Source organism: Dermochelys coriacea, chromosome 13 (genome assembly GCF_009764565.3).
Source record: "Dermochelys coriacea isolate rDerCor1 chromosome 13, rDerCor1.pri.v4, whole genome shotgun sequence".
Classification (NCBI taxonomy): domain Eukaryota; kingdom Metazoa; phylum Chordata; order Testudines; family Dermochelyidae; genus Dermochelys; species Dermochelys coriacea.
The window spans coordinates 7,397,693-7,410,844 of NC_050080.1; the positions used below are offsets into that span (position 1 = coordinate 7,397,693).

The 13,152-nt window shown below is 41.2% G+C and overlaps 1 protein-coding gene across 4 annotated transcripts; it reads right to left on the reverse strand.

Moving 5' to 3' along the window:
• Nucleotides 1-13: 13 nt before the first annotated feature.
• On the reverse strand, nucleotides 14-12,955 carry OGFR (opioid growth factor receptor). 4 transcript variants are annotated; one of them, XM_038370258.2, is made up of 9 exons: nucleotides 12,673-12,955; nucleotides 10,135-10,215; nucleotides 7,312-7,359; nucleotides 5,973-6,035; nucleotides 5,546-5,633; nucleotides 4,066-4,144; nucleotides 3,447-3,513; nucleotides 2,932-3,080; nucleotides 14-1,699 (listed from the first exon to the last, which is right to left on the reverse strand). In XM_038370258.2, exons 1-9 carry the CDS (start codon nucleotides 12,871-12,873, stop codon nucleotides 358-360), a joined length of 2,118 nt encoding a protein of 705 aa, XP_038226186.2. In that variant the 5' UTR covers nucleotides 12,874-12,955; the 3' UTR covers nucleotides 14-357. The 4 variants fall into 4 exon arrangements, with proteins under 4 accessions (XP_038226186.2, XP_043352147.1, XP_038226185.1 ...); XM_043496212.1 differs by having other exon boundaries at nucleotides 10,135-10,210; nucleotides 12,673-12,954; XM_038370257.2 differs by lacking the exon at nucleotides 10,135-10,215 and having other exon boundaries at nucleotides 12,649-12,955.
• Between the last annotated feature and the right edge of the window lie 197 nt (nucleotides 12,956-13,152).

The following is a 13,152-nucleotide window of genomic DNA, read 5'->3' on the forward strand; positions in this document are numbered from 1 at the left end:
AGAAACCAGTTGATTTATTCTACAAACATCTGTATTCCATGGATTAAAATCACTTATTAAATAAGAACTTTACTCTTTCAAAGAGGAAAGAAGCTTTGTTTTCTTCTTTAATACACATACCAAAAAAGAGGTGAAGAGGGGAAATCCTTGCAAACAGTCCAGCATGTCAGATACAAATGGGAACAGGAAGAGGTCAAGGGCTCTTCCCTATGCAGTTGACCAAGCAGATTTTTTTCTAGTTAAGACAACCGGAGCGGAGGGGAGGGATTTTGTTCTGGACTGTTTTAAAAAGAGACGTCTTTTTCCATCTGCCTTTGGAGTCTGAATCACTGTTCCATGCTCCTTGAATTCAGAACATCACTGTCCTTCCTCCTCCCCTTCCTCTGGTGCTATCGCAATGGTTTTTCCACTCTCTGCCATTGTCTGCTGATCATTCAGTTCTGCTGAATCCTCAAAGCGATCAATTTTTTGTGCTATGTCCCCAGCACTGACTTTTTCAGGACAAGATGCCACCACACTCTGCTGAAGACACTCTTGGCTCTGGTTCTTGTCTGGGGTTTTTGTTTCCCCTCTTCCATTGATACCATCTGCCCCTTCTTTCTGTTCTCTGTTATCTACCTGGCTTTCACTTACTGTTAGAGTTTCATTACATTGATGCTCCTCGTTTTGTATTTCTGAATTTGCTTCACATAGCACTGAGCCACCGCCTGCCAGAGAAAGCAGACCAGACTCATTAGTCTCAGAAGCAGGCAATGAATTCACAGATGCACCTTCAGCACCATTCTCAGCTTTCACAATTTCTTCCACAACCTTGTCTTCCTCACTAACTTCTCCTTTCTCAGCCCCACAGCCCATGACCCCTGGCTTTGCTGCTTGGACGTTGCAGGTAGTGGTGTCATTGTCCAAGTTTATTGCCACATTTACGGTACTGTTTTCTGGCATTGCCTCATCAACTTTCCTTCTTTTTACAGGTGCATCAGATGACTCAGATGCCTTTAAGTCTTCATTACTGACATCACCTTCTTCAGCTGTTACTTGGTCACCCTTTTCTGGCAATGCAGGATGAGTCTCTGTGGTCTCTTGATTGATAACAAATTCCCGTAGGTTATAAGAGATCTTCTCAATATCAGTGGGACTCTTCAACAGCCCTGTGCACTTGCCAGTTAATCTGTTCATCTCAAACTTTCTTTTCTTGCTTTCCTTTAGGCATTCACTCTCTGCTCCATGCCCCATTCCTACAAGATCCTCACTCAGAACCTTCTCTTCTAGCTGGGGAAGTGAAGCTTCTCTCTCTTCTACATTGTCTCCTCGCTCTGCAACGTACATGGCACCACACTTACTCTGCTCCACTGAGGGACATTCATCAGTCACCTTGTTGGTTTTGGAGTATGCAGCATCTCCAACTTTCTCCTCCCTGTTTGGAGGTTTGTATTTCTGGAGTTTCTTATGAGGCCCCCATGCAAACCCATTCTGAGGTTTAAAGTGCATCCATGCATAGTGTATCAGTTCTCTTCGCTTCTGCTTGTTTCTGATGGTGAAGATGAAGTAATCCAAGGCACTTCTCTTAACGTTTGGGAGCATTTGGTGAACAAGCGTCTCTGTTAGGAAAAACTTAACCAGGCATACTTGATAGTGTTCATACCCCATCTCTCCCAGACACTTCAAAATACGAGTTATCCGCAAATTGTTGTGACTAAACCTGAGACACAGACAGGGGGGGAAAAAAAAAAAAAAAAAAAAAAAAGAACTGAAGACAGTGAAACAGGAAAATTACATCGTTGCATGAAAGCAGTACAGTTCAGAGTCCCACTCGAACCCACACAGGTATCTTAAAAAGTAGACATGCTGAACACTGTTAACTACAAACAAGTCTTTACTGGAATCTTTAAGGGTAGATCATTTTTAAAGCATCTATTGCTGTAATATCTAGCCTATCTGTTCTGGCTTTCAATAGTGTTATCCCATCCTTGTCTCGATGTTCCAGTTAACGCTGTAGCAGAGATTAAACTATATCGGAATTCCAAAACAGGGGGTGGCTTCCCCACTGCCATCACTGATGTGCAGTCCAAACTACAAAGATACGTACGAAAAGGGATCTGATATCGCCAATCGATGTATGACAATAATACCTACAACCCTACTTTGCTTTTAAGTAACACCTTTTATCCAAGGACCTGAAAGCATTTCGCAGGCACTGAGGCAGCCTTATAAACACTGTAGGAAGCATAGGGAATTATTCTTACTTTATAGCTATGTAAATGTCTGAGAGGTTAAGTGGCTTGTCCAAGGTCACACATGGCAGTGAGCATGACTTGCTAACAACAGAACTTAGGAGTTCGGACTCCAAGTTCCCAGCTGTAACTAGGGATCTTCACTCTTCATTCCTATGATCATTTTGTTTTGAAAACTGAATTTTAGGCACTTCTCAGCATGTCTTGAAAGAAGTAATCCTTGCCCTATACTGAGCTCTTGGTGAAAATTGTTCCAGTGGATTTCAGAGACTACAGCTGCTTGAGGCCTATTTCACTGAAGAGTAAACTTGTGTGAGACAAACTCCAAGGCCGCAAATATCAGAGCCTGTATTACAGCCTTAGGGAGACTCAGATGGACACCCACCTTTTGGTTAGTAATGCCAAAGCAGTAAAACACAATACGCACGTGGCTTACAGTGGGACAGCTGTGGCCTAAGCAGTTCAAGTAATTTAAAATACGAAAGATGCTGACAGGCCTCCCAAGCTATAGTCAGAGGCAAAGACAAAATAAGGACACCTAAACTCTTGGCTAGTTGGCTCCTAGTTCTGTGGTCAGATCACTCTACTTCTGTAACACAGAAAACCTTTGTATCTCAGTACGCAACAAATGAAGCTAAAGGAATTAGATTTTTCTTTCGCAAGAGTGAGGAATAAAAGTCAAAATGTAAATGGGACTCACCGATCAAGGTTGCGAAATCTCTGACACCAGTTTTCTGCTCTTTGCACTTCTCCCATTTCTTGATCTATCAAGTTTATTCCATAAAAACCCAGCATGAGTTTGTAAGCTCTAATGAATCTTTGCATAACTTCCTCGGATTTCTTAAAGGCCTGAAATGCACAAGAGACTCCAAATTTGCACATATGGCAACTCAGAAAGATTTTAAACTATCTGCATCAGTTATTTAAGAGGTCTTTCAGTTATACACAACGCTTATAAATGGCTATTGTGTAAAGAGACATTTGGGATCTTCATTGGTTATTTCTTGGTTATATCAACCAACCTATAATTTATTTCTGAGGACATTTGAGGAGCAAAAAGATCATCAAAAGCTGCATTTAACAGTCATTGGAGCTGGCTCCATTATGGTGGGGAAGGAAATGGAGCAACCTTACAAAGTATAGGACAAAAATTTACCTAGTTGAACCCCCAATGCCTTTCAAGTATAAAAGGTTTGAAATAAAAAAAAGTCACACCTGAATTTCTTTACATGTGAGAGGCTTTGCACGACAGTTCATCCCACGTTCACGCAAAGGAAACAACCTGAAGAGAAAGAAGATTTGACAGTTAGATAAAATAGAGATCACATTCAACCCAGCGCACATGCTCCTTAAAAATATGTTAACAGAAAGGCCTCCAAGGCTGTAGATGCCAAATACAGTCCTCTTCGAGAGGACATAACATCATGGAACACAAAAGAAGTTTAGTCTGTAACAGCCTAAGTCACACTGCAAAAAGTCACTATACATACTTTTACTATTAGCAGTCTTAATTGTTTATCTGTCTGGGTATTTCTAACTTAACCATCACCACAATATATCTTTGCTCAGTACCTGGTTTCCAGACATATTGCTGCTGGGGATTGAAGACTACTGACAGAGCTGCAAGGGAAATCTTTGCCTTCAATATACCCAACCCTCGTTACTTTCACAGGAAAGTAACTGACTAAAATAAATCTCACAAATTTAGAACGCAAGAGGGGCTCAAGGTTTTCTGAGAAGCCAGCCACAGCAGCTCTAAAGCAGCGAATTCTTCGAGATAGACATCAGAAGAGAATCATTCTAAGAGACATCTCCTTTGGTAATAATTATTTACCATTGTATATAAGAATGATTTTCTTCCAGAGTCTCGTAATCCTCCTGCCAAGCTTCAAGGAGCACATCAATAGGCAAGCCTAGGTGAAAAAAGAGCGGTAGGTCAGAGAAGAAATTGCAGCAAATTAGCATGTGTAAAGTTAACCGATTGTCCAGGAGATGGGATATAGTTACAGAAAACAAGATCTGCCTCACTGTCTTCAAAAGAGATCAGGGTAACCTACATAAAAACAGCACTTTCAATAAAATGACAACCTAATATTCTTTCCAAGGGGCCCTAACAGAGTTATGTTTTTAACAGTGTAGGTTTCTGCATACATTGGAGTGCAGGCTTTAAGGAAACGCCATTCCTGAGAAAGAGCCCAATCCTGCATTTCTTTGCATAGTCAAATACCTGCATATTGATATATTATTTTCTAACAAGCCAAGAACTGTAAAACCCAGAAAGTAAAAGCCAGGCTAGTGTTGTGATCTGCTATCACACAACAGATGAGGGGTAGAGTCTCCAGAGTCTCCACTACTTTAGGCCTGACCTTGCAAAGACCCAAGTATGTCCTACAAGGTAGTTAGCATCTTCAACTTCTATTGAAGACACTGGAAGCTCAGCACTTTTCAAGATCAAGCCCTATGAAGGGGAGAGAAGCCTTCTAGTACTTTTAGAGAGTCTCACAGTATTGAACGAAGACTGCTATCCCATAGCTGGATCTGGAAGGACCCCAAAAAACAGCATCCAGACTTTACAGATGCTTACGTCAGTTTAAATACTCATCTCATTTCTTAGTTTAAGATCAGTGATGGAATGTTACTTTTTCCCTTCAGATGGCAGCTCTCGTCATTTCACTTTTGCATATGCCTTAAGTGAAGGCCCCTTAAGGAGTGAGAATTCAGCACACAGGGAATGGGCAGGGAGAGCTGGATGGCTAAACACTCATCTAGAGAGCTGAATGTTCACACCCATAGGTCAGCAACAAATTCTCATCAAAGCTGTGAAGTTAGCATGAATGTGGGTCTAAAGGCATTAACGTGCTGCAGTGGGAAAGTGCCAAGCGGAAAACATTTTTAACTGGGTTGCCAGAATGGCAAATATACTAAACTACTACAAAGGGGCCCCAACAGATATTCTGCCTGCCCCAATCAGTTCATCTTTTAAAAAGCAAAGAGTCTTTCAAACAGCAGTTACAAACAGAAAACTTTGAAGTGAATTAGGGTGAACTACTACTACACATGCCATAGAGCAAAAGAAAGGAAAGAACAATGAGCCAGCAATTGGCCGCATTCTGCAATTTAAACGGGAAACCCTGATTTACATGTATTTGTGCATCATGGAGCTAAGACAACACTAGGCAGAGCTCTGGCAGACTGAACACAGGACTGGGAATCAGGAGAGCTGGATTCTATTCCTTCCACTCACTCACCAGGACACCTTGCAAGCTCATGTGCATTACAACTGCACATACGGGAGGTCCAGGTCAGATACATACCATGAGGCAAAAAGTTAATTTCGTTTTTGTAAAAACTTAAATTCCACATCTCCTCCTCTTCAGCATCAGGTTCCCTTTCTTTCAAACCCTTCAGAAGAGAGACACATTAATAAGCAGCAACGAATTAAAACACATACATAATGATCTTCCCCATAGTTCTTAACTGTTGGTAGTAAGGCTACCAAGTCTGAGACCAGCAGTTGGAAGCTAACAGCTTGTTTCTGAGCCAGCAGGATGTAGTGAGTACATCCCAGTACCCACTACACTGGTTAGGAGAAGCGAATTACTTTATCATTATTTTAATATTCCTCATCAATCTACCAACTTAAGGCTCATCAAATCAAATCAACCAAGCGCCCCTTGCATCTAGCATGAAAAGAGGAAAAAACCACTAAAAACAGGAAGTTCATAAATCTACAGCCTGTACCGGATAACAATGCCTGTATCTCTGCATATCTTTTGCGGCTGTCCAGTTGCGTCCAGTCGAGAACTGAAGGGAAGAGGAAAGAGACAAATCAGAGATCCAGAACAAAAGCTTCCCAACAGAAAACGCTGTTTTGCCATGTTTCTTCTTGAAGAGTTGGTTACTAATGATGCTGTAAATGCTGTTCTGACTAACATGAGAAAGTCTGGCTAACCTCAGCCTCTCCTGCAAATATTTCCCCTTGCCCCCCCATTAATATCATCCACAAAGTTCTGAATTCTCATCTCCCCTGGCAGACCAGCTAAGGATACACCTATGCTTCAGCACCCATTCTATTATTCTGATTGTTTCATTACATCCCTGAAGGTACCTTCAGGCTAAGACAGCTTGACTTCATCTCCTTTATTAACTCAAAAAGAAAAGGAGTACTTGTGGCACCTTAGAGACTAACAAATTTATTAGAGCATAAGCTTTCATGAGCTACAGCTCACTTCATCGGATGCATTTGGATGCATCCGATGAAGTGAGCTGTAGCTCACGAAAGCTTATGCTCTAATAAATTTGTTAGTCTCTAAGGTGCCACAAGTACTCCTTTTCTTTTTGCGAATACAGACTAACACGGCTGCTACTCTGAAACCTTTATTAACTCAGTTTTTCCTTCCTTCCCGGCCTAATTAACCAGGGTCAGATGGTTTGACTGTATGAACTTCTGCAGAGTTTGATTTGTCTTTTACCCTCGGGACTGAAATCCCGCGGGAGAGAAGTGATCAAACCCCACAAATCTTACCCTTGGACAGTAGGAAAGACAATGTTAACTGGAATGAGGCCCAAATATCAATTATCGTAGTCTACACTAAGATAAAAGGTGCAGGGTTTCTTAAAGACACGTTAGAGTCTGGTCTACACTAAGACTTTAAAAGGTATGATGTATTTTTTCCACATTAGATGGTCAAGGAAGCCCTATACAATAAAAAACAAATTTCCTTGTTAATGCTAAGTTTTTAAAAGGCATAAGATCACTTTCTTTTTTTTAAAGACATCTTTTATTGTAGCCTAGACAGGGTCCACAATGAAGTCCAGAACTCATCTCTGCACATTTTCCAGGGGCAAAAGGGCTACTTAGACCCAACTGCAAAATATTTAGGTGGTCACTCCCTTAGAATATTACTAAACTGAACTCTTCCACAGCTTAGAGTGGAAGAGAAGAAACTGTGCATCTAGCATGCAGCAATGGTGGTTTATATAAGATAACGTAGCCAGGAGTGAAGTGAATTATTTAAATATATTCCCCATCACGATCATCTATATCTTTCCAAACAGGCAAACATTGTTTTAATCCTACCTCAAAACCTCTACAACCAATTGATAAGGCAGCTGGTCGTCTTCGCTCCTAAAAAATAAAATAAAATAATACTTTAACAAGAGACTTAGGGCAACATTATTGAAACCAAACTTCAATTATATTTTAAAAGAAAAATACCGTTCACTCATCAACATCAAGAACTAAGACACCCCAATAACGTTTTACTTCTTTCAAGTCAGTCACTTCAGTGACAAGTTCTATTAGTTATGAAGTTACATCGTTTATACTTCACATCAGTATTAAAAAACCCACTGACATTTGCCACCTGATTCTTTTCTCAGTTAAACTGATGCAAAAATCAGGAGCAAATCTGCTGAAGTCAATGAAATTACACCCTGGGGTAAAGCAGCTGCAAGTGAAAGGAGAATCAGACCCTAGAAGTCTAAGATGTGTTTATGAATTTAATAGTGTTTAGACAGAAATCATTGGCTAAAGCTTCACTTTCTCCTTGCCAGCATCACCTGGAAGTGGGAGTTACGAGAGTGACAATAAATAACTGACTTTTTAAAAAAAGCAAATTATCCTTTATTTTTTAAATGTGGATTGTGTTTATACAAACCTCAATGACAGAACTGCCATTAAAATATGCAAGAAGCAGAAAGATGCAGATAGGACTCAGGCAGGGTGCTGGGCACACTGGCCGCAATCCATCAAGACACTTCAGCACATGATCTAACCGTAAGTGCCTGGAAAGTCCCATTGATTTCAACCAGACTACTTGTGCAGAAAGGGCCTGATCCAAAGATTTCTGAAGTTAATGGGAATCTTTCCATCAGCTTCAACAGATTTGGGACCAGGCCTCAAAGTGGGTGGGCGAGATTCTGTGGCCTTCATTGTGCAGGTCAGACTAGATGATCATAATGGTCCCTTCTGACCTTAAAAATCTATGAATCTATGCTTGGCTGGATCTGGCTCCTGGTGCTCAGCACTTTCAAGAAGCACAAACTCTCCCAATTTTTTTGTAACTATCTGACCATTATAATTTCCTCCTCCTGTCTGGGAAACAGAGACTTTCCTGTGAATAGTTAAATATTGATCAGCGTCCATTGCATTATTTAGGGGGAAAAAGATGATGTACCAAATGGTTTGTAGTCAAGAGATTTCTCTGTCCAGTCTCATTGATTGTTAATAATAAAAACACTTAGCATCTATCTTCCAGGTGTTGTACACACTTCTGTCTTAGACACCTTTGGAGGAAGGATTTCACACAGAATAAAGCCATAAATAAAGTAATTAAAAAAAAATCTTGAACATTTACACAGACTTCCCCATAATCCAGGGAGAAGGGGGCTAAATAAATATTTAAAATAAACAGATTGCAAATTAGATAAGCATTATTCCCATTTTACAGGAGATGAAACTGACAGAAAAGTGAAGGGACTTGTCCAAGGCCAGTCAATGGAAGGACCAGGATAAGAACTCAAATTCCTGGTGCTCACTCCAACTGGCCATCCTGGATAGCCAATACCAAGGTCTTAAGCCATGTAATGATATATTGATTTATATACATACAATGATTTGGGTTTCATTTGTTTTTAAATCCTGTGAAGTTTTAATCTGAAGCATAAGTGGTTTTGCATATTGCAAGAGGCTCCGTTAGGAAGACAAATGTGCATTTAGCTAGGGAGGTCAGTTCAGTTGTTTCTTAAGATGTAAACAGAGAGTGGGATTTCGCCCTATGAAATCCATCTACAATCTTGACTATATGATGTTCGAAATCCAGGAGTGAAATCCTGACTCCTCTGAGGTCAATAGGAATTTTGCTATTGATTTCATTGGGACCAGGATTTCACCCCAACCGTCTTATTTGCGTTTCAGACTCTTCTGCTAGACCAATATCCCCTAACACAATCAGTTGTCATGAAATAAGAGAAGACCAGCTCCAATTATGGAAAAGGATTAGGTCTGCAAGAGACAAGAGTGAATCAAGATAGATATAATGCAAGTTTAAGGAAGCCAACTCATATAAACAGAAGTGCAGCAAGACTTGCTTAGAAAGCAGCTGGATCCGAGACAAGGGAGTCCTCGAACAGAGCATCATCAGACAAAGCAATGACAGGCAAGCAGGGAAGGCATACCCAATCCCCTGCCGTTGTGTTCCTGGAGTTTCTGTTCAGATCACCAAGAAAACAAAAAAGCGTCCATTTTCTCCCAGATTTAATTAAAAAAAGTGAGATCACAAAACTTTACAGGCAAAACAAAATCTGTATATTTTCATAACATCCACTGATAAGCAATTTTTAGCATGTGTCTCCATCCAACATCCCAACCCATTACACTATTGCATGAGGTGTGTGAGAAAAACAGAGAACAAAACTGGAGAAGGGTGGAGCGACGTGAACAAGAGCTAGCAACCAGTAGCAAGAAAAAAAGAAGAGTGCAGATAACAGCAAGACTTGTGTAAAGAGAATGTGGCCAGCATTCTAGGAAGAGCAGCCTAAGCAAACAGAGGTTTTATCCTCACAAAATTATTTGAGGATGGGACAATGCAAAATCAGTTTTGTTGTTAGAGAGGGATGTTGGTGCAATGGAACACGAAACCTGCTATTCTACAGTAGAATAAGCAGGTGTTTAAAAAATTAGAACAAAACCCAAGATTTTTATTACAAAAAAATGCATATTGTTTTATAGGGGAAGATAAATGTGATAAAAATTATCTGAAAACATGTCCACGGACATCTCCAGTTATGAACAAACCGCGTTTTTATAATGATGTACAAAAGACACATGCAATTTAGGATTTGGTTTCAGCCGTTGTTTGAAAGTAAGTATATAAAATAAAATTAAAAAAAAATCTCTAACCTGGGCATCTGAAAGATTAAGATGTGAAAGAACTTTCCTCAGAAACATATAGGTCATACTGAATAAACAATACCATCTAGACTGAAGAGAAAGGAATCTAAGTTAGTTTAATAGGAGCAAAAATAGGTACTTGTTTTGCAAACTGATCAGAGCTCTTTGCAGTTGTAGATGTGCGTAATAAATGAATGGTGAGAAAACTGGTTTCTTTTTTGTACAAGAGTTCTCCCATTCTCCTCAAAGACTATTGCAGACTTTGCTTAAGAGCGATGGGAATACATTTATAAAGGAAGAGTTAACGTTTTTAGAAGCAGGGTGCTGATATTTTGGGGGTAAGAAGCCTCAACATCCCTTTAAAGCAGGCCTTGAAAAATCCATTCATTGGTGCTGAAAACAGGTTGTCTTTGCCTCTGCTGAACTGGTGCTGTACAGTATATAGTTTAAATGGAAGCGAAGTTCTTCCACAAGGACACCCTTATCTCTGCGCATGGCATTTCATGAAATGCCACAGGCACTTGAGACTTAAAGTCCTGGAACTAGATTCTGCAATTGGATCTGCACAAGCAGAATCGCAGTGAAGTCAACAGAACTCCATTGTGCTGCTGGGGTAGGCATGGGCAGATTCATTTACAGGATCTAAATCTTAGTTTTGTTTGCAAACTTATTACTAAGTCTGTGCCCTTGAAGAATCAAGCATTACTTTGCGCTTCAAGGTAAAAATCAAAAAGTTGTTTTACTGAATACTCCCAATGAGCTTCTACACATAATTTAAAAATATAACCTCCCTTAAAAAAAGTGAACTAACTAAGATGTGCAACCTCCTAACCTTAAAATTGTGTTGTCCTGAGTCACCAAAGTGAAACTGAACCCAAGGATTAGTTTCCTTTTCCCCAAGATAGGAGGAGTTAGATTAAAAAAAAACAAACAAAAAATAATGAGCTTTAAAGATTTTCTCCCTCATAAAACAAAGAAAAAAAGCAAAACAAAAGATCTGTTTAAGTAGTATTCTGGGATTGTTATTAACACTCACTGGTGAGGACAGTGAGAAACTTTAAAAGAGACTTAAAGTACAGAGTTATCCAAAACGAACATTTTACAGCATCAGAGTTAAATAATCATATTTTGCAGCCCCATAAGGATTTTTTAAAGAGTTGTATGACATTCACAGGTGGTCTTTTTCAGGTTCACTGCAGATCCATAGTGCCGCTTCTTTAAGTAGCTTTGTAAGAACCTAGTAAATTTTATTTCATCCTTAAAAGAGAAGAAACATTGCTTGATGGTACTTGATAATCTTAAGAGTAACATCCCTTAGGGATACCAAAAAAAAGGTCACACCCTCCCAAAAAGGTCACCCCCCAAAAAAGAAAGTGAGCATCTTCTGTTGCTGTAAATGCTCTAGTCAATGTCAACACTTCTGAGCTATGATGTTAAAAAACAGAATTCATCATAGACATTAAGGTGAGAAGGGACCATTATGATCATCTAGTCTGACCTCCTGCACAATGCAGGTCACAGAATCTCACCCACCCATTCCTGTAATAAACCTCTCATCTATGTCTGAGCTACTGAAGTCCTCAAATCATGGTTTAAAGACTTCAAAGTGCAGAGAATCCTCCAGCAAGTGACCCATGCCCCATGCTACAGAGGAAGGCAAAAACCCTCCAAACTCAGGAAAGTGGAGTCAACTGAGTCTACAAGATGGAAAGTTGTTTTATAAGAAAATTATCCTGCTTACCAGGAATGCTGGGAAAGATATTCAGAAACAGCATGTAGCAATTTCATGAAGCTTTAGTGGAACATAAAACCACAGATGTTTATTTTAATTTTTCCATTGAGCCGTAACCCCACCAGCAAACCCCTGTCCCGAATACCCACCTATTGCAAAATGCATTAGCAGTGAGCTTGTGTCCCCTTTCTTTGAGACATCTGGAAATATGGTTCATTAAGATCATGGCAAAATAATATGTTAGTGATCCCATTAGGAGGGAAATATGGAACTCTCTGAAGCTACTTCAAGCTGCTCCTGTCCCTGGTTGCAAACAAAGAAACTAGACAGAAGAGGCTCCAAGACACTGTGGATCAGTTACCCATATAACAACTTGTGTGTGACATTACAACATGTGGAAGCTGTAGCTTACGAAGCAGCAGAATAAATTATGCAATCTCAGATCGTAACACATTTAACAAACAGTAATGCAAAGTCGAGGAAAACTACTTAGCTGAAGAGAAACGTTTGCCTTGCAGTAGGTTGAAATTTTGAAGTCAGAACATAGCTTGCTTAAAAGGGGGGAGGGGAAAAAAAGATCATTTACCACTAACCTTTCAGGGCCAGGAGAAAGGCAGTTTGGAAGAAGAGGCAAATTAATATTTCTCCCCCACATACACAGATCTTATACTAAGGGGCTCTCCCCTAACCCCCAGCTCCCGCGAGCACACTGGAGGAATAACACCTCTCCCACCGCCCTGCCAAAATAACCCCCAGCCTCCCTACCAGGTCTCCCCATCTCTTTCACATACAGAAAGCCCAGTCGGAGGAGTCTCCTGTACGCCGCTGGCCTGGTGGGAGACTCGCAAGGACTCCTCTTCCTTTCTGTCGGCTCGGGCCTCCTGCGACTCCTTCCCTTCCTCCTCCTCCTCCTCCTCCTCCTCCTCCTCGCTTTCCCAGGTGGAGTCGTACTCCCAGGAGCACCACTCTTTCTTCTCGCCATCCTCCAGCCCGCTGAAGCTCCTCCAAGCCGCCATCAGGGCCCCCGGCTGCCAGGAAAGGAAACCCAAAGAGGCGCTGTGTTAGCAGCTGGGAGGAGCAGGGGACAAAGCCAGCCACGTGAGTGGCCTTATTGACTTCCGGGAGGCGTGCGGCACGGCTGGCTCCGCCTCCCTGGTCTGCAGCCCGGCCCACCCCATTGGCCGAGGAGCGCCGCTGGAACGTTGGCGGTGTCTCCGCGTTCCATCCCTCGCTGGGCTCCCGGCGTGGGGCGCGTCCTGCGGCGGCCCTTCCACCGGCGCTGTACGGCGGGCCGC